This window comes from Coturnix japonica, chromosome 3 (genome assembly GCF_001577835.2).
Source record: "Coturnix japonica isolate 7356 chromosome 3, Coturnix japonica 2.1, whole genome shotgun sequence".
NCBI classification, from domain to species: domain Eukaryota; kingdom Metazoa; phylum Chordata; class Aves; order Galliformes; family Phasianidae; genus Coturnix; species Coturnix japonica.
The window spans coordinates 86,759,543-86,782,205 of record NC_029518.1 but is presented as its reverse complement, the minus strand read 5'-3'; the positions used below and the strand labels follow the sequence as shown (position 1 = coordinate 86,782,205).

Below are 22,663 nucleotides of genomic sequence, written 5' to 3'. Positions count from 1 at the left end.
TTTCTGTACATCAGTGTTGTCCTTTCCTACCAGCTGTTGTCTCGATGTCTGTCTTCCACCTGGTAATCTAAGAATCCTCCTGTCATTGCTGCTCCCCTGACAAAGGGCAGGAATGCATCCATTGGAGGAGTTTAGGCTTAAATCCATTTTCCCACAAGGACCTACTGAGAGCCCAACTCAGGTTTACTATGAGCATGGTATACGTCTTCATTTTAGTTTTTTTCTTTGCTTCAGCAATAGAGGACTCAATAAAGGAACAACTTCCCTTCTGAAGCTGCCAAGCACAGACAGATATTTAAGGTTCTGCACAAAGAATTGCATTTCTAACCTTTGTACATCAAGGACCATGATGTTCAGAAAGGTACCATCACCATGACCTCCGAGGTGCTGTTGCCTTAAAGCTGAACATCTTTATGTCTAATGCTATAAAGACCAAAACATCCTATAAGGATCTAAACTGTTTCTTTTTTCCTAACTTCCAGACTTGAACATATAATTTCACTGTGCCACACTTAACTCTAACTAACCTGCGAAAACACAGCAAAATCTCAACGTAAACAATTCAAATGTCTGGATTTTTTTTGCTTTTAGGATTCCAAAACCAAGACATAACTATCAAAACACATAATAAGAAAACTACCATTTTTTCCCATATGTGGCAACATCTACCATCTACTTTGAGGGGGAAAAAAAAGTGTTCACTCAGTCTCTAAGGTAAGTTTGCAATACAAATGCACAAAATTAAAAACATTTGGAAATACCTTTGGTGAATTACTTCATTTTTTGAAACAGAAGAGCACACCTTTTCAAGAAATTACTGCAAGATTACTATTAAGAACACTCTATTCAAGTATCACGGGAGATAAGAAATGACTTTTTGAGACGTTGTTTTTCATTTGAAAGTCGGGCAGGCATGAAGATTATCCTGTATTAATTCCTTAACTGTTGCTACATGGATATTCTCATAATGCAGACTTCTAATGAGACTAATGCTGCACATATAAGTATCAAGTCATCTGGGAAATTTCATAAATAAGTCAATGAATTTAGGAAGGCTGAAAAGAGTGACGGGACTGCAGAGCCAAGTACATCACCACCATAACATTTGATTTATTTCTTGAAGCTTTAAATTTACTTTAGTGCTGGCATTAAGCCACAGCCCATCCCAAAATAAAATGTGCACTCAAAAATCACTGCATGATGGCATTGGTGAAACAGCCAGGAGAACAACCCTTCACCTTGGGCAGACAATCGCTCTGTTCTGCATTCCACTTCAGGGACACAAGTAAGGGTTGATGTGCTTTCCTCAACACGGAATATTCTTGTTTTACTTTTTGAACAGAAATTCTGATTCTAAAATCAGCACTCCTGACTTCCAATGCAAAGAGAGGAAAAGGAAAAAAAAAAAAAAAATTGAAAATAAAGTTCATACTGAGCAGTAAAACATTTCCAAGCAAGACAATTATTAGCTAGTCAAAATTAATAAGAATCCAGCAAATTCTCTATCATCTGTAAAATAGGATTAGATTAATTTCTGTAAATATGCATACATAAAACAAATGTATGCACTCATCCATATATTTGAACTTGCATTTAACAACAGGAAGAGATAGAAAATGCTGATTGGTATTTTAAGCTTTGCATTACAAATGACACCAGTCTAGGTGAACATAATCATTCCTTTTGGCCTAACAATCTGTGAAGAAAATAAATATGAAAGGACAAGAAGTGCCAAGTATTTAGCACTGTTTTGTAACTACACATCTTTTTGTGCTAAAAATATTTTGAACTGAAATTTAAATCCACATGATAAACATACAATGATAAGTAAGAAATACAAAAAATACACTTCAACAACTACTTTCAATTGTTCTGTAACATTTTTATGTTCTGCAGCCCAGGATTTTTATTTTTTTTTATGTTGCTCAGAAGTGAATACTGGGAAGGTGGTACCTTTTCTTGTCAGAAGAGATCATGACACCAAGGTTATTCCACTGCTCTGTGCTAATTCCATAAGCCAATTCCCCAATCTGTCTGTTACATAGGTATTTATACTGGTAGACACTGTGTAAGTCTTCGGGGTAAGGTGATGTAATGCTAGCTTTTAGCTTTGGATTAGAATAGTAAATAGGAAGCAGAAGGGAACTGGGAAAGAGAGCTAGTGTATGAGAGAATGAATGACTGCCCATTGCTACAAGTAAAAAGCAGAAAGATTACCTTGGGTGCCCACTGCTCAGATAGTGGCTATTACCTTTGGAATAATGCTTTCCTTCCCTTTAATCAAAACAGAAAATTCGCTCTGAACTGGAGAGATTTTCCTTGAAGAAATCATTGTCTAAAGGAAAGTAAAGCTGAACAGTTCCAAAAGGAAAAGCTCCTCTAAAATAAACAAAAATAAACAACAGCCTACAGCTGGGTATTGTATGGAGAGGACTGAATCATGATTGCATTTGGTTTGAGCCCGAGGCTTCCTTAATTCTTGAAGAGTAGGAATTCCTATAGCCATATATTACAGCTATACATTTCTCAGTATTTCTGTAGATCTTCTAAAGGCAACAAGACTGGCAATCTGATGCCGGAAAAAAAAAAAAAAAAAGTGTTTTTAATGATAGCACTTTGTGGAAAGAGAAAAATACTTTGCCAGATTCAGTGGTATCTTTAGAAACATAAACACGTGAGAAGAAAAACATGGTAGTTTTCTTGGAGAGCTTTTAAGCTTCTTCCAAACTTACTGGGTTTTTCTGTGGATATCTTTTTTCTTCTGTGTGTGTGTGTTAAGCAATAGTTATAATCCTGCTCAAACCTATTCATTTTTAATCACAGGCTCAGCTTTAAAATGCTCTTGCACTCCTGCTCCCTTGTGCACAATTCTCAATTGCAGATCTACAGTCTGGCGTTTTAGTATCACCTTAATCCTATTCAAATGACAACTGATTTACTGGGAAATATTTATGTACACTAAATCACAAATATCCCTAAGGCATAACACAAGCACAGCAGTGATTTTTTTCTCTTTATTAGATATACTGTCACCTATTATGGACCAAATCTAAGAACTCAATCTATATGCAACATCAGAAACCTCCTAGATCTGAGATAGATGTATGTTAGACAGATGTTCAACGTTTGTGATCCTACTTCAAACTTTAACAAATCATTTCCACTTACCTAGACTTTGTGTCAGAGATAAGAATTCAATTCTCAAAGAAATCCAGACTACCAAAATTGCATTAAACTTCTAACTTATTGCATTAAACTTCTAACTTATTCATCATCCTTAATAAATCACATGAGAAAACAGCCACTCGATACATAGTATTTCAAATCGAATATCTGAAAGCAATAATGGAATATTCTTACCCAGTTATCCTTTTCTGTATCCAAGTCATGCTACACAAGCACGCAAAATTTCACTGTAATACAAGAATCTACATGGTTCTGCAGCAGAGAAATATTTAGTGCCAAATTTGGTTGCTTTTCCAGTAGAAAGGCAAGCGCTGAGAAATGGACCTTGGCCAAGAGGTGAGAAACATGATGGGTGATAACTTTAGTACCAAAGTATATCATCCTGCTATAGCCTATATCCCCAGCTTAAATCCAGACACATCTTCTTGCCCATGGATAATGGCCAAATGATAGCTTGGCTGGAGAGCATACCTGCAACCTGTTCTTCTATGCCTCAGGACAAACTCCCTGGGCATCCTTCCCTCAGATATAAAATAAGGTATTGTCCAAAGGTCTTCATGCTCTCGTGAGCTGAGAGAACCTCAGGCTAGGAAACAAGACAGCTGCCAGTCCAGAGAAGAGATTCAACTGGTACAAGCATCACCGTGCTTAGTGTGAAGGCACAGCTCTTGATTCACCCTGAGGACATCAGGGTAGGCTTGGCTGCCTTAGCTCTGCTTCTTTCCAAATGCTTTCTGACAGTACACCCAAATATCACAGCACTCACTGGCAAACACTGCTTAGTTGATGCAAGCAACTTGCAAAGATTATACTTGCTAAAAAGGGGTGAAGCATTTCTCTGCATCAGTGTTCAGCTGTGTCAGTATAAAGACAGGGAAGTTTCTCTATACTGTGATCAGTCAACAAATGACTAGGTGAAGCAAGAAGGAATGTAGTGTCATCAAGATGCAGCTATTTTCAGGGAGAAAAGTCTCTTAAAGAGAAATCCTGTTGACTTCTTCTGCAGAACAAATGTCATTAGAATAAGGCTAATATTCTTTGAGGCACAGCAAGTGATGCCTGGGGAAGAACATTAGCAGGACCAAGAAGCAGAAACTACATAAAACTGAAAAACAAGTGTGTGTTTCCAGCTGAACATCTCAGTTGAGAAAGAGAAAGCAAGGAAGACTTACAGCTGCCTACACTTTTAACTATTTTTTTTACATGGCCATATATATGTATCACAAAACAGTCTTCTCTTACACAGTTGTACGAGAGAAGTTGCTTTTTATTTTTAATTTTTTATATTTCAGAACAGAATGAGTACTTTTGAGTTGGAGACCAATAAACCTGCAGCAAAGAACCTTTCACTTTCACATGCAATTTTCACCAGGCAATAAGGAACTAGTTTTCAGAACATCTTGATAAAAACAACTAATGTTCATCTTGCCCAGTAAAATCACACCAGAGAGGGGAGAGATGAAGGCTCTTAATCAAGCCCAGCTTTCATGTAGGGTTCTGCAGTTCCCAGCTGCACCTTACTCTGCAAACAGGACAGTTCATTATTAATGCAGGGAGCTTTGTCATCATAGCACCTGGGAGCCAGAACCTGAACTGCCATGTGAACTGCTGTGTAAACACAGTGACCTGTGATCACAAAGCCTCTACTGACCGCATGTCAAGATTGGTATCAGTTCTCTGTTAAGTTTTTGGGGCAGTGAGAACAAGCAACAAGCTCTAAGTACGGCCAGAAGCTGGTGGGAAACAGGAAAACATTACAGCTGCCAGAAAACTACCCAGAGCTCTATAAAAATGGCACAAACCATTTGGTTTTCCCCTCTCTCCTGTTACAAAGCAAGTAGGACAGCTTCCTTTGGCTGTACAGGGGAGGCAGATAGGCTCACATGCACTCTGCTCCTGGTATCCTCATGGCCCGGGGAAAGTGGAAGCTGCCTATTTTGAAGTGAGAGAGAGTACTAAGTAACCTTTGTATTTTACTGTAATGCAGTAATGCTCTATGTGCTTCCAGTCAATTGCAATTAAAAAATAATGCTTGCTGCCACTTACAGGCAGGTTAATAATGTTTGCCTTTCTGCTCATAGGTCTTCCATTCAGGTCTTCATCCTACCAAGGAGCTCAGTTAGGGAAATGACTGGAATTAAACAGGTGTGTACAGACAGCCATGATTAGGCAGACAGAGTAATCCTGCTTAAAGAGAAGTACTGATAGCAGGATAGTCTATCACTATACCTACTGTCATGCTACTTAAGATAGAATATGCTTATTTATATTCAAATCAGTTAAGCCAAACTCAGAGGGATGACTAAAGCACCAGAGAAGATGAACCAGTGCAGAGTACAAGTATCTACTAGCAGAGAAACTAACATTGCTATACCAGTTTTACGATACAGTCACAGGTAGTTATGGCAGCAGAAGGTAAGGCTTATCATAGCTGTTGTTTTCTAATTCAGAACTTGTATTTTACATCTGAGTAGCCCTCCTCCTTTCTGCTGGTAGTAAGATAGATTGCAGATGAGTGATTAAAAGAGTTCTCTCTCAACAAAGACAAGTTCTCTCTCAGGCTTTGTATTTCTTCTAGATATTTGCTCCCCTAAACTTTCCACTTAGTTTTTATTTACTTTTTTAATTGAGAAAAGAAAGTAATGAGTCTATTGGTACCAGAATGATCAGTATTACATAAAAGCTTGCATAGAATTAAATGGACTTGTATCTAGTCAAGAGGATCTTAGCCTGGCTTGAGAAGGACTGCTGTCATCACTGTGCTTTCAGCACACTATTCAGATTTATTACAGATTATCTATATGCTTTATATAGTATTTAAAAAATGCACACAATCTGTGTTAGCTCAGCAGCTAACTTATCAACTGGAACAAAACCAGCTGTAACTTAAGTACATATACAATTGATAAGGCACCAAGGGAACATCCTGTCCCTTAAAACTTAAGAGAATTTCAACATAGTTCATGAAGTGGTGGGAACTGAAAGCAGCAAATGGGCTAAATTTGCTCCCCTTCTACCTCCCATACAAGAAAGTAGGCAAAGTCTAGATAAAAACTACAGGATTTTGGAGCAGTATCTACATACTTTGGACAGACTCTATGTATAAAAGATTCAGTAGGCTGCACTAAGACAAGCTGAAATATACCTGAAGAAGTATTTGGCCTGAAAGGTTTTGATCTTGATATACCCCTATATAGAAATATATAAACAGAGAGATTTTACATATATATCTGTGTATGTATTACATACATACATTTGTGTACACATATACACAATTTTGTTCTGGCTTCTTGCTTTTATGTCAGAGACTGGAGATAAACAGTGACCTCTGCATAGACATAAAGGGGGAGAGAAAGAAAAATAGGTATCAAATAGAAGTATGAAAACTGTTTTTGCCACATCTCTTCCTCCTGGCTCTGACCCTTCAGTCCAAATCTCGCAAGCTGAGACAGAATATTACAAAGAGACCTTTCAAGTGCAGCGTTACTGGCACGTAGGCAGAATTCATATCACCATGCAAATTCTTCAGTCCTAATATTTCTGCCTGCAAGCCTTTACTCCCTTATAACTACAGAAGTGCTACCGTTAAGATCTCATGAAGGATTGTCTCTTGCCAACACTTATACAATAACGCAAAATTGCTATTCAGAAAGATAGAATGGGGACACCCTCCCTCTCTGGTGGAGCTGTGCATGGGTTGAATAGAACAGACTGCCATTCCTGAGCTGATGAGATAGAGAAGCTACAATTTCCCATCATACTATTTTGCTAGTTGTGGCTACTAATACAATATGTCATCATATTTTTTATTATTATTATGATTGTTAATGCAATGCACACACAATGCTACTGAGCTCTCTCAGGTTTTTGTACATTTGTATCCATTAGGAATATACCTGCTTGATGTACTAGAGAGACAAAAGCCTAGAGAGAAGAAAGGAAAATAAGCTGCCAGCTGTTAGCTTTTTGTTTCTTCATTTTCTGAGTACTGTCAACATCTTTGTCCTCTTGGAATCAGTTCAACAGGGGAAATCTTAAGCATGCCTTTTAAATCTGAATCAAAAAAGTTAAGACATTAAAGTATTTTAAGGTCACTTTTTCCCACTATAAATTAGCACAGAGGAGGTAGCCTTAAATTTCAAGATAGGGTGTCTTGTAGCAGTTGCTTTTCCCAGGAGAAGTAATTAATTTTGCATGTTTTGCTCAGAAAGATTTCATTATAACATTCATCTCCTTATAGATAGAAACTGAGAATAATGCAAACAGAATCACTTCATTTTTGTTGAATTTATTTTGTATTATGTAGGTTGCACTGAAAGTAGTGCCTCCTATTTTATTTCCATGGAAGCTACAACAGCTACAAAGAGAACAGTAACACTATTTGATAGAGCAAATTGTCTGCACCAGCAAAAGTAACCCACTGTTTCACAGCTGCTATGACAGTGCCATTGCTGAAACACACCACCTACTGCCTCACTGTGCTCACATCTACTATTTGCTCTCCAGAACTGTTCAGCAAGCACCAATTGATGTTAGTAAGAGCACTTTCTTTTTCTTGCATGGATTTAATTACACACCTTTGTTTCATTCACACTTCCATGTTGGATGCCATCTTGTTACACTGTTCCTCTGCTGCCATTTGTTACATGGCAACAAAATGCGAAAGAATACTGGTGGGAAGGTTCAGTCTCTACTGGCATACAACCAACATATGCCTCTGATATGAGGGGCCAGTGTCATAAAACAGAAGGCATTACTTTCATAGCAGCCCCTGTAAAGTAGTAGACACTAACATTAGTGCCGCTCTGAAAGTAAGTCAAAAGGATTTATTCTGTGTTCTTATTTTTTTTTTCTTTTTTAATAACTTTTATCTGACTTGATTACAAAACACCATTCATATTGAGGACTACCCTGATGATTTCCAGAAATATCAAGTGTCCAGAAACATGAAAGAACACCACAACTGTCAAATTCTTCCTTCACCATGAGTTATACAGACTTTAACCTGACTAATTATGGAATTATTTTCATAGGAAATTTATTAACCTTTAAGCTGTCCACAAGGTAGAGATGAAGGCCTTGGGCTCCTATCACTCTGAATTCCTGTGCTGCCACATATCAGTGATCTGCCCCTTCAAACAGATGAGACTGATTCTCATTACCTTCCCTGCCCTCAGCCAATGAAAGTAGGGTTAATTTTTCAGGTCACTCAAACATCAGCTTGTACAAATCCTGAGGTAGACAAGATAGGTTTGTTCTCCTGAAAAGGTCAAAACTGAATTAACTACTCAAGACAATCAAATAAGAATGGTAAAAATGATTATTACAGCTGAGTAGAGATGAATACAGGAATCTAAGTTTTACATGGTAAGTTTACTTAGCCTGCTCTCAGAACCTGATCTATCAGTGAAGGTTACTTTTTTATCATGGCAGTATCTGTAACAGGTTATACCTTCCAAAATGACACCAAGAGCAAGTAAACAGAAGCAATAGAAGATAAGGGATGGCAGTGAACATTGGAAGGAGCAAGATGGAGTGGAAGAGGCATTTGGTAATGAAGCTGTTCAGCGACATCATAAGAGTTACTGAAAAATTATTGAAAATAAAATATTCTCTACATCCAGGAAACAAAGACCCAGAAAACTCAGCTGTAAATGCCAGAACTGTCCATTGTACAATAAAGTTTTTGTGAAGTTCAACAGTCTATTTTTTTGGTTTTGGTTTGTTTTTTGGTGTTTTTTTTTTTTTGAGAAACCTGTTATTTTATATGCTTCTTTCAGAAGCGCATAATGAAGCAATGCTTATTTTTTAATTGGACAGAAATATTGTTTACAGCAGACTTTATCTGTTTACCTGTCTGTGTATTCATCTCTTTTCCCAAGAAACATCAAAGGGAAAGCTCTTTGTGACAACTTGGATTTTTTGGAATATTACATGCATTAGAATCTGAGCTGTTCACACGGCTTCTTTTTCAAACAGCAACAAAAAGGAGCTGTCTGTTTTGTTGGTAACCATCTATATTCTTGATAATCATCAGAAAAAAATTATATCATTATGAAAAAAATAGGTAATACTTCTAGATGAAAAAAGTTACAGAAAAGATCACTTAAAAATTCTGATGCCAAAACCAGAAAAAGTCTGTTGAAAAGAGAACCTATAGTTTCTCAAGAGTTTATGATGCTCAACATCTTTGACTATGACATATCTTAGAAATTATATTCTTATAGGTGTTACTGTAATATTTCCACTGCTGAACAATTAGAAGATTTTTTGGTGTACTTGCAGTCATCTCAAAATTGCTAATAGTTTAGTCCAAATCACCATAAGCTACTATTACTTTTATTTCTCTGTTTATAAATTAGCAATACTCATATATTGTGAGGATGATCCTTGCTAATCATTACATTTGTGTTCCTCTGTGTTTTCTACTTTAAAGCCATTCCAGGAATGTATTTGTGCAATACAGCAATTAAAAGAACCCAACAAACTGTGAAGTGATTCTAGTATTATAGAATAAAATTAACATCAATAATATATGAGATACTTTTCTACTTCTCTCAAGTTCATAGCAAAACAAAATGACAACAACAACAAAAAAAATCCAAGCCACAGATAGAAGAGAGAGCAAAGTAAAAGTGAATAATCTGGCTAAGGATGTAGCTGTGTACAACAATATATTAAAGCACTAAGTTAATTTTAGTTACTTTTTTAATAGGAAAACTGAGATGTTTATTTGCTGGTTTCTGTGTCAAGTGTGCAGCACCAGCATCCATTAATGAGATGATGTTCAACAAGACCAAGTGCCAGGTCCTGAATTTTGGTCACAAGAACACCTGATAATGCTACAGCTTGGGGCAAAGTGGCTGGAAGAGAGTGTGTGGAAGAAATGGACCTGGGGGTGCTGGCTGACAGTCAGCTGAACACAAGCCAGCAGTGTGCCCAGACAGCCAAGAAGGCCAATGGCAACCTGGCTTGTATCAGAAATACCATTCTCAGCAGGAGCAGGGAAGTGATCATCCCTCTGTACTCAGCACTGGTGAAACCACACCATGAGTACTGTGTTCAGTCTTGGGCCCCTTGCTACAAGAAAGATGCCATGGAGCATGTCCAGATGTGCAATGAAGCCGTGAGGGGTCTGGAGCACAAGTCTTATGAGGAGAGGCTGAGTGAACTGGGATTGTTTAGTCTGGAGAAGAGGAGGCTCAGGCAAAACCTTAGCGCTCTCTGCAACTACCTGACAGGAAGTTATAGTGAGGCGGAGCTTGGCCTCTTCTCCCTCCAACTAGCATTAGCACTAGAGGGAATGGCCTCACGTTGTGCCAGGAGGGACTCAGGTTGGACATTAAGAAAAATTTCTTCACCAAAAGAGTGGTCAGGTGCTGGAACAGGCTGCCCAGGGAGGTGGTTGAGTCACCATTCCTGGAGGTGTTGAAGAAATGTTTAGATGTTGTACTAAGGGACATAGTTTAGTGAGGAAATATTGGTGGTAGGTGGACAGTTGGACTGGATGATCTTGGAGGTCTTTTCCAATCTTGTTGGTTCTATGATTCTATTTTTAGCATAACATCAACACTTCAAGGTGAAGGACACTCAGTAAAAATACATATAATTGCTTCTGGTAAGAATTGTGGATTGTTTTCTATACCTAATAAAAAAGCAGGTAAACTCACCAGAGTACAGAAGATGCATTGGCATTGTGCTATTGTTGTCATCTGCTCCACAGGATATTCACCAAGGCAGAGCTTGCAGGACACTAATGGGTCAAGTACCAAGTCCCAGGTAGGCCTATATCTTGCTGTAGTCATTGCAGAGCAGTCTGAAAAACAGAGCAAAAAATCGAGATACTCCTTCACTTTCTTACACTGATACTCTGCAGTCTTCTGCTATTGCAAATCCCACTGTCAGCTTCTGCCTGCTACATATTTGGAAACAATATAAATAGCAATGGTTAGTTGGGCAGTGTCAGCACTTGGTGTAAATATACATCCACTGACTGACAAGGCACGCAAGCAAAAGGAAAAAGCCATGGGATGAGCTGACAAAACGCAAGAGCAAGCACAACGCATCCTTAGGACATGGGCTTGCATCTGACATTAAACATAATCTCATTCCTAATTCTTGTCATTTTCCGCAGGAGTTATTAGCTTACATTGACCTATATTGACTATCCATTACTTATAACACATTTCTTAACATCTCCCTGCTCAAGCTACCCAAGCAGTATTTGCAGTATCTCTTCGATGAGTCAAATATCCATTACGTCCCTTTTCCAACCTGATGGTATTGCAGCTCACAGCACCAGATATTTTTGTTCCTAAGAGCATGACAGATTGATCAGTTTGCTAAGCTAATTTTAGAAAAAAACAATGGATATTCCGAGCATCCTCAGCATTTCTAAGCCTGTTTTTTTCTATAAACCCTTGCTCTATGCTAAAAGCATAGCTTTGCTGCAGCAGCAAACAACTGGGACAAGTAAGATGACAAAAAATGTGCTAAAATAGGATTCTATAATACTTATATATCATCCTTATGACAGCAAAAGGATAGGACTATGTAGAGCATCTTTGTCCTAGGTTTCAGAGTCCAGATGGAGAGCTGTCAAATGACTAAGGAGAAAGAAAACAATCTCACACATACCAAATGCATTATCACATAGTGGAAAGATAATTTACAAGTTACACATATGGGGAAGAAAAAGCAAACAAAAACCACACTCCTTCAAATCAGCTAGGGTAACTTATGCAACATATCCAATCTTAATGTCATATTTACTACTATTATTTTGTCACGGTGATACTGACCTTCCAGAAGTGGGAAATTCACATCTCAGGACTGCTGAGAAGTCCACTTTATCTCACCACCCCATTTCCCCAAATCAGCTGTTTCCTTACTTTTTCCCATATAGGAGTATACAGTTCCCCAACTGTGCTCACAGCCTTTTTTTTCTTTTTCCCCTATTGACACTTGCATGAATTTCAGTATCTAAAATCTAACATCTACAGACTTCCTAAGACCAACAGGACCACGATAAATAAAATCTTCGTGCCTTTTGCTGAGATTTAGGTATTAAAGCAAAAGATGGTATTTTGCCCCCAGTCAAATCACATGGAGAGTTCAAAGCAGTGTTTGTTAAGTCTGAGCCTTTGATACTTAGTTCATTGTGGAAATGACTCCACCAAGGGCTCTAAAATCTTTGAAGCAAAGTGAAGACTATACATTAGTTTGCCATTCAGTCTAACCCACTGGAAGAAGCCCTTTAAAAGGTACATCAAGGAGAGAAAAACAAAACAAACAAACAAGCAAACAAACAAACCCAAAAAAACAAACAAAAAAAAGACCCTTGTCCCTTGTCATATTTCATTCTTATACAGCCATCAGGGAGGAAAGATTAAACAAACCCAATTACAGGGATGCTCAGGATCACTTGCTCTGAAAACCCTCACACAAACCCCACAGTTGCAAAGGAAACAGGTAAAAAAGCCCTGCAGAAGAGCACATGGATAATAGCTCCAAGACACAAAATAAGAATAGCTTGGCTGTCTTTTCTGAGACTTTCATGTTAAAGTCCAAGACTGTCATAAAAATCAGAGCCTAAGATTTTAGAAGCTATTAGACTACTGTCAGCTCCCACTACTTTTTCCATTTAGCACAAAATAGCAGCAAAAATTTTCTTCCCAATTCTGGTGTATCTGACATTTACAGCTAGAATTATGAAATATTTGAGAAGCAACGATCAAACACTATCCAATCTGCTTTCTATCAGATTCAGTGTTCTTTGCTCATCCTGCCCAGTTTATTGCACATCTGCTGCTTATGACAACAAGGAGATTAAAAGCGAAGAAAGAAATATGTTATGGGCGTACTTGCATATGTCAAGTAGACAAAAGTTCTAGAAAGCTTTCTTTAGGGCAAAGATGAAAAATTTGACCGAGTTCAGACTAAAAGATCACCAAATACACCAATATGATGAAATCCAGACTAAAATAAGTCTTAAGAATATTCAGTGCCCATCAGTAAGTATAGGAGAAATTGGTTGCCCGATAAGAGCTGACATCTAATCCGTGACTTGAACTCAACCACAATGATAACAGAAAGCAAAATCTGACCATAGTGTCAAATAAGACCACAGTCTGCTTCTTGCTCATCATTACTGCCAAGCAGCTGCTGCTGAAACAGGAATACATGCAGCAGAGGCCAATTACCTCCCTTTGATCATAGGGGCAAAAAAAAAGTGCTTATCTCATTCTCAAGCCACTTACAAGAACAACTGCTCTATGCTGTCATAAAAAACAAACAAACAAAACAGTTTCAAGCTACCAAATTAGTCTAATTAGTTTTTTGTATGTCACTTTTATAATAGCATGCAAAAGGCAAAAGATGGCATCATAATAATATTCACCTTTGACATAAGCCTACTGCAGCCTAATATGCATGTACATTCATCACAACCTCAGTTATTTGCTAAATCCATGTAAAAGTAGTCTTTTAATTATGACTTAGAATCATTTGCAACAGAGAAAAAAAAAAAAGAAAAAAAAAAACAACAACAAAGAACTATTGCCACTGGTGTCACTAAAGCAAGGAACATGGAGTCTGATACTTGACACTGGAAACCATACGTGGAAGGCTACCACGTTCAAGTGGAGTACTTCTGCTGGTCATCCCTGTAAAGAAACACATGAGAAATGAGGCTTTTCAAAGCAAGAGACTGAGTCTTGCTTCACCATCATCTGGCACCAATAATGCTCCCAACAGCACTACAAATTCACAGAGGAGATGACAACTTTCAGACAAAATCTAAGAATGTTCCATAGTCAGGACTTTTATCTCTTCAGATTGTATTCTCACGTGTTTTTTAGTGATGTGCTTCAAGAAGAATGTAAAGCAACAGCAAGAAGAAAAGCAACTAAAAGAAAATGTAGAGGAACAAACCAGTGATAAATAAATACAGGAGCATTGAAGTGAAGAACATCAGTTACAGCTCCAGACAGTAGAAATTTTTGAGTATCTGCTAGTAGGCTCTTGAAAATATAGATAGTAAAGGTATAGCTACAGTTCAATCCAACTCCTAAACAAATTTTACCCCAACTAATGCTTAGGTCACTACAGATCAAGACTGGATTACCAAACTCAACACACGCATTTCACAGATGCTAGTAACAAATGAACTAAGTCAGACTTATTAGACCTAGAAAAACAGCAGAGAGCCTTCAGTTCAGACTCTAAACTCCAGCGTGATCATATTCGCTCTCATCTACATATTTCTGCAGAATACAACCATATACAGTAAAACTGAATCTGTAAAGATATGGTAATGCAGCACATTTTCTAGGACAGAATCCTAAAAAGATGTAAATAGAAACCACGAGAAATAACTGATGTAATTTTTTTGTTTAGAGCTTTCTTTTTCATAAAGAATCAGCAACCTGATTAATGACTATTTAATTCTGTAGCCACATGCAGGCTCACAGAAAAGGGGAACTACTGCAGAAAGACAAGGAAATGACAGAAATCTTGCTGCTGGAACAATACTGTTAATACATTTCAAATGTGATTGTCATTCATTCTGTTAGATAAGCACAGAGGGGAAACGAGCAGTTTGTTATTTCTGCACAAAAACGAATTATGATAAATGGAATTCCTGATCTCAGATTTTGGCCTACCTACACAGACTACATTGTTAAGTATGAACAAAAGGAAGATTTGATCTCTGATAAGGCAAGAGTTGAACAATTCCTTCTCTCTGAACTTCTGAACAGTAAAATAGAAATAATGTAAAAACATCTGTGAAAGCAAAGATCATATAACTTTTACTCTGATGCAAGTCATTTGAGAACTTATAAAGTGATATGAATGTTTATTGCACTTTTAAGCCAGTTTTTCATGACGCTGTAGAGTTAAGCTGCAACTGCATCAAGTTAATGCTTCATGAGTACATAACCAGCTAGGTGAGAAAAAAGTGAAAATACAGTTGAATAAGTGGTCATATGCTGTATGCTTTAATTAGTGGGTCACTTGCACCCAGTAAGACTCAAAATAGAGCTTCCAACAGGATCTCAATTTCAGCTCTAGATTGGGGAGAGGTTTAATTTCTAAACTAAAACAGTTAGTCATGTACTTTTAAAGTCACATGCCTCAAAGTTTCATCTTAATGTCTAACTGTATTTACTGGTAGGATGAAAACCAGCTCTTTTACAAGTCAAAGGAAAGGATTTAAAGATTTAAAATTGGTTCTCATTTCTGTTGCCCTTCTTAGTCAAAGTAATTTCAGTTAGCATAACCCAGGCTATATTTTCTCCTAGATGGAATCAAACACACCTGCTATAGTACAGTTTCTCCAAGTATTTTACTTCGTTGGAGGAAAAAAAAAAAAAAAAAAAAAAAAAAACAAAAAACAAACCCACATGTTTCTGAAGTGAAGTCATATGCAGAAAGGCTATTACATGGCACACTGGTTGCTATACCTGTTAGGTGAATATTTTGGCTCTGAGAACTAAACTACTCTGAGATTCCCTAAGCAGCCATAGTTGTAGCTCACTGCACTTGAAGGTCTTCAAATTCTCTCCAAGGGAACAGTGACTTTTTCGACATTGATTGTTGATGGCTAAGTGTATTCTATAGGGCCTCACAACTTGCCTTGTTTTTCCTCTGACAGAGTTTGAACCTGATGTAATTTTCTCTGTTCCTAGGCTCTTTGATGGATCATCAGTAGGACTACACAACTTGAGAAACATGGAGAAAGCATACATGGCAGAATTGACCAATTAGTAAATATTCTTGTTAATGCTATCAGTTTTGGTTATGTAACACACCATGGCTTTCTGACAAGGCCATTTAAAAGTCCCTACACTAAACAAACTAATGAATAAATTTACAATAAAAAAAAATCCACCTAGTGGGTAAGAGCTGTCATACAGACTTAATGGCTCTCCCTTATCAATCCCAGTTAGTTACAGGCATCTACAACTGCATTAACTAACTGCTTCTGCACCTTCACCTTCGTGAACTACTTGGGATGTGCACAAGAATCATTCTTACTTCTAGCTGTCAGTCAAACTAACACACAAAAGACCAGACTTACATAGATGTTTGGAGATGACTGCCTTCCAGAGGTTTGTAGCCTACCTTCCCTCTTAAATCATGCCCAATATTTACTTAATTCTTAATGTTCACTCTTAAATATGATCCACAGTCAACTAAGCAAGTCCAGTGGATATCAGTTGTCCTTCAAATGATATACTATGACAACTTTTCATCACATAAGGGCAAAGCAAATCTTGCCAGTGCACAATATGCTGTGAAATCTTGACCTGACCTCCACTCTTCTATTGAAGAGTTGACCCTCAACATCAAGCTTAAAACCTCTGTTCTCATCTTCAAGTGATGCTACGGCTTGGGCCTGGAATAGATAAAGACCATATAAAAGTTGGAAGCAATGTCAGCAGCTTCAATCTTCTGGCTAGTAAAGCATATGAGAAATGGGCTCCCTCCTGAGTGGAGATAGAATTGAACTTTTCAGTGATCCAGATTCACCCCATGAATAGCCAGTGTCTGTTCGCTTTATCTTCTTGGCAAAGACAGACAAATAGGCTTGTACATAACTATGTTTTTTGTACATGCATACTATGATATATACATGAAATACAAAATACAAGTTTCATACAGGGCAATGGCCAAGAAAAACCATTGAACAATAGCATCGAGAGTCCAAAAAATGTACTAGACTGCTTCAAAGGCACATGATTGAGTTAGGGGAAGTTCAAAAAAAATCTATTGAACAAGTTGGCTGATAGGATTTCTTCCCTCACACACACTTTTCTTACTAATTAGATATCATGTTAGAAGGCATAAAAACTTCAACAGCTTGTCTTGATTACAACACAGACCATGAAAAATCTTAAAGTATTAGAAACATAATGGACAATTTGTAGATCTGTTCATGCATATAAGGTGTTGCCTATCAAATGAATGGATAGGTGTAGAGGAAGAGACATTACAGAAATAAAGAAAACAATTTTTAAAAAGCTTTAACTGCTAATGACACACCAGAAACTCTGCTTCTATCTAAAGGATAACCTGTAAGCTGAGACGCAGAAGTGCCTCAGAGTGCAAGATCCTATCATCTGTACTGAAAAAATGCAGCCTCTGTGCAACATGACAGAGCCAACGAAATTTCTGACCTTCCTGTGTTTGTTGCCCGCTCTAGTGCCACTGTGGCTTTCAGGAACACAGCCAAGAAGCAGCAACCTGAAATAAACTGGGAGTGGCTGTTATTCAAGCCATGTAGGCCTGTATAAAACAATTTAAAGGACGAATAAAAATCATTTTATTATGTATGAAAGAAGTTGTGGTGAGTGAAAAGAAGGAGCAGGAAGATTCAAAGGTATGGAGAAAGATCTACTGTTCCACCCTGAGCAGGAAAATCTGTCTCTCCTACTAAAGGAAAAGCCTGGATACTGTAAGCAAAGGTACATTACCTGGACCTTAAGTGGGCAGAAATACAGCACATTCTGCTCTGGAGAAGATGGGCCTGCCCATCTCATCTGTTTGCTGTAAGAGTCATGAACCCATTCAGCCCTCATTAAGAAAGCCCATGAATTCTCTGCTGTCTCCTAATGCCTCTCTACTGCATTGAGCCACTGCCTTTGAATAACAGAAGCAAGAACAAGTTAAAAATCTATAACTGTTGTGGCAACAACTAAGTTCATGTCAAAGTGGGGAAGACCAGGGGTTAAATCATTAACAGTTGAAATGTTTAAGATCTCTGATTATTTGAGAGGCAGGAAAATCAGCTGCACACAGAAAAAAGGAAACAAAGGTTTTCCCCATATGAAGAACAACACTTCACATTGTTGTTCGTCCCAAATTTATACAAACCAGAACTAAGATTACACAGATGAGACAGTAGCCTGTCTGAGATCAAACAGACTGAAACAATTCATCAGCATCCTGACCAAAAGAACAATAGTTCAGGGAAAAAAAAATAAAACAACAACAAAAAATAAAACCGGCTTGCTTCTCCGCTTACAATTTGCTAAAACAAAAGCAGTATAATTGTTCTTAAAAGGAACTGTGATATGAATAAGCATTTCAGCAGATGCTGGCAACAGCCAGGAGACATTTAGAGTGAAAGAGCTACATCCTGTTGACTTGGCTTTGTTTATCAGAAGATGAAATCAGAAACAATTAGACTAGTTTCCTGACTGAATGTCTTCAGATTTTGTTTCTACTGAAAGAAAGCAGATGGCTACATAGTATTTAGATTTCCAGAGCATTGTCTAACTTGTAGCTGCCACCTTTGTTAAAATAATTCAAGCTCGGAACTGTAAATACACCACAGGCTACACAGCCAGCACTCATCAGCCAAGGAAAGCAGCAAAGTACACAGTTAAGACCTGTTCAGTATTAACATAGTAAAGTGAAAATATTCAATGCTTTCTGGCTATCTAAGCTCCCATTACAGTTAAGGGCTGAAGGTGCCTACTTCTGGCCATGCTGGCTGAGTTTGGCTGCTGCTGGCTACACTGACTACAGCTCCACTACTAGCTGTCAGTAGCCCATAGACACCTGCATTTCAAATACCTTAAACCTTATACCACGTATCACTAACTGGCAGTGAATAGTCACTCATGCCTGAATTATTTCCTAGCTTGTGAAGTTATAACAAGTTTCAGACAGTTCCACTGCTCTCTAGGGTAACATATCATTTTATTATTTTCCAGAAACTCATAAACCACCCCAGTCAAAAAACAACTGCTTCTCTTTGTCTTCCCACCCAACCCTAATATTTTCCCATTTTGATTTTTCCTCCTCCCTCAGCTCTTTTCCTCTCCACCCTTTTTCTCACTTCCTCCTATTCTTTCCACCTCTCTGCTTACAAGGAACTGATGAATTAGTGCTCCCTTTGAGCTGTCTCCACAATAACAATAAATCAGCAAGGAGCAGTTTGAAACTTTAACATACCACAAGGATTTTCTTCTCCACAGTTGATTCCCTTAGAAAAGTAACAGCTATGTTTACACAAAGCCCAAATAATACCAAGCTCAAGCTCTGTGGCTTTTTCCTCTGTTGGTGGGGGGATGGAAGGGAAAGGAAAAGTCTGTGAAGCTTAAAGCTAGAAACCACATTTAAAGTTGTGTGAAATTATTGAGAATATGAGTGTGAGCACGGGGAGTGGAGTGCTAGCTCTGACTGAGACATTCAGAGACTGGATGAGCAACTCCCTTATTTCTACCAGAAAAAATGAAAATGCCCACTGCAAAAGAGCTCTTATTGTCTGTCACTTCTATTTTAACAGTGAAATGGGTTTTATCAACAGCTCATACCCTAGCTGTAAGATATACAGAAGGATATCCTCATAAACGCTGCAACTGTCTCATAAAGCAGGTAAGCCTATAGCTGAAAATTGCCTTCAGAGCGGGATGAGGTCAGGTTAGCTTACTACAACTATCTTTGTTCTTCTGACTTAATAACCAAGTTCCAAACATATATTTATAAGACAGCATTTTAACAGTTCCCAGTGCTGACAGCAAGTTCCCAGTCTCGTCATTCAGCTCTGACCCTCAGAGACTAGTGCAAAATTTCCCTAGGTTCTGAAGAATTCAGAAGACCCAGTAGAGCACAGAGAGACAATGGGATGATTAGGAAAAATCAGTCTAAGACACCCACTCAGTTGTTATCGGAGGAGGTAGGACTTCTAAAATGGATTGTCTACATAATTTACTTTTCAGTGACTAAACAGGAAATTTTAGAGGTCTTTAAAGGAAGATTATGTTTGTTTAATATCAGACACCTCAGCCAATAATAAACAACAGGGAAAAACACCAAATGTTCTGGAGGAATTCCACCTCCTGACACCTAACAGTACGAGCTGTGCAAATGAACTGAATTATAGACCAGTAAGAAGAGAATTCATTCTCAAATAGCATCTGATGCCTCCAGCGATAAAAATAATCCACCTTGTAAAAGTATGTCTTCTTACACCTACCTGCTGAGCATGGTGGTTTCACCCTGGCAGGCAGCTAAATTTCACCAAGCCATTCTCTCACATCCCCCCAGTCCCCTAAAGGAACAGTGGGAGAAAATATGATGAAAAGGGGCTCAAGGGTTGAGATAAGGACAGGGAGATCACTCATCAGTTACCATCATGGGCAAAACAGACTCATCATAGGAAGATTAATGTAATTTATTTCTTATTACTTGCAGATTAGAGCAGTCAAAACTAAAAGTAAACTAAAAAATCTTGAGATCATTAAAGATTTTCTATTTTTTCTGTTTCTATTGTCTGCCTTTAAGCACAGTGTTTCAAAATTTAGTACTATAATTGTCTATGGTAGAATCTCAGTGAACAAATTGTTGTGTGAATAAATTGTTTGTTCCCAAGCTTCATTTTGCATATTACAGAATTACATCTTTCAATTACATTTCCCCAAATCAGATCCCAAAGTGACATTCAAACAGAACATGTCTGGACACAGATCTCTCACCCACACTGGGCAGCATAGCTAGGGAATCTATAACATAATAAGGATCTGTTTATAACACTGATTCAGGGCAGATCTTTAAAATTGGTCTAAGCTCCTACTTTCTAAATGAATGTCAAGTCACACAGCACAGGTTGTGAAAGACCTTCAAAAAAAAGAAAGTGTGCAGGTTCACCACAGCAGAAATTGCAGAACTGTAGGGGTTGGAAGGGACCTCCAGAGATCATCGAGTCCAACCCCCCTGCCAAAGCAGGTTCCCTACACCAAGTCGCACAGGTAGGTGTCCAGGCAGGTCTTGAATATCTACAGAGAAGGAGACTCCACAGCCCCCCAGACAGCCTGTTCCAGTGCTCTGTCAACCTCACCATAAAGAAGTTCTTGCATGCATTTGTGCGGAACTTCCTATGCTCCAGTTTCTGGCTGTTTCCCCTTGTCCTGTCCCACACACTGCTGAAAAGAATCTGGTCTCTCCACTTTGCCCCGCACACCTTAGATATTTATAGACCTGGATCAGATCCCTGGAAATGCTGTACTCAAGGCTCCTCAAGTTAAAGTTTTCTAAACAAAAAACACTGACAAGCTACAAATCTTTGATTTAGAGAGTGAGTGCAGAGGAATACTATTACTCTTTTCTCCATGCATCTCTGTAAATCTGAGCACAGCTCTTAAAAATCAATAGGTGTTGGGCTTTAATCGTTTCTAGTTCCCATGTAGTTTTCTCTTCTTACTCAGTGGTTAATCATAGTACATTAAGGTGCCTTTGGAGCTTGAAGTGTAGTATTTGTTTCCTCGTTTATAAAAAAAATTTTAACAACAAAAGCTACAGGGTGATCTACATTTATAAATGGGTCTCACTACCAACTAGGTAATTTAGTAAGGATGTTAAGAAACTGATAGGACTTTGCTCTCTTAACCTTGTGCAAGAGACCTGAATATATTAGACCTTTCCCCAAATTAACATACACATTGTAGAAGGTACTTCCAACCTAAATCATTCCGTCACGTGTAGTTCAGATGTGTTAAATGTTGTCACATTCTGTACATTCATGAGAGCAGCAGTGGGCAGTGGCTCTGAGCATGGCACACGCATTCTGCTTTATCTCTGATTCCTCTGGGTTCCCTAGTTCTGGAAAGACAGTGAACTGGAAAGAGTCCAGCAGAGGGCCACAACAGTGACTGGGCCTTGGAGTATCTCCCATGTGAAGAAAGACTGAGAGCCCTGGGACTGTTCAGCCTGAAGAAGAAATGACTGAGGGGGGAATCTTATCAGTGTGTCAATGGTTTACAGGCTGGTTCGGCCCGGTTCTGTGACAAGTGGGGCAGAGGGATTTCACAAAATCCGCACCTCCAGAAAAGGGAAACAGGGAATCCCAAAATAATTAAAAATAGCAGCAGTGATCTGAGGAGAAACAAACTAATTTACTAAATATGGTATTGGAATGCAAGATAACGCACTATAATACAATATAATTAGAATTGAAGCTAATAAATCGAATATAATGAGAGCGTATCTGAAAGCTGTAGGCCTTACAGTAATACTGAAATTATACGCACAGTCTGGACAGGCAGCAGTGAGGAGAGGTGAAGAGCGATGAAGAGAATAACCTGATGAGGTGACATTGCCAGGAGTTCTATCTCCTCTATGACCGCAAAGACCCCCTGGGGAATGTAGTTCTACTCTTCTGGACAGGTACCCGGAACTGGAGTATTAACACTTTAACTCCCAGTGCACTACATGATGTTATGATGTGGAATGCCAGTAACCAAAAATCATCAAACCATGACACAGTGCTTATAAATACTTAATGGACAGAAGTCAAGTGGATGGGCCAGGTTATTTTTGGTTGTGCCCATTGACAGGACAAGGGACAATGGGCACAAACTGGGACTCAGGAAGTTCCATCTGAAACTGAGAAACAACTTATTTGTGTGTGACAGAACAGCCCAGAGAGGTTGCAGACTCTCCTTCTCATCTGGATGCTTTCCTGTGTGAC

At 38.4% G+C, this 22,663-nt stretch overlaps 1 protein-coding gene across 4 annotated transcripts in view; it reads right to left on the bottom strand.

The window, feature by feature from the left end:
* RNF144A (ring finger protein 144A) overlaps positions 1 to 22,663 on the bottom strand; it is a 62,023-nt gene that overhangs the window by 15,661 nt on the left and 23,699 nt on the right. For 3 of the 4 annotated variants that reach the window (XM_015859388.2, XM_015859385.2, XM_015859386.2), the window contains one exon: positions 10,857 to 11,002. In XM_015859388.2, the coding sequence (XP_015714874.1) occupies positions 10,857 to 10,991 (135 nt within the window). In that variant the 5' untranslated portion in view covers positions 10,992 to 11,002. Of the gene's footprint in view, positions 1 to 10,856; positions 11,003 to 22,223; positions 22,331 to 22,663 lie in introns of those variants that run through there. The other variant, XM_015859387.2, reaches the window with a different exon arrangement.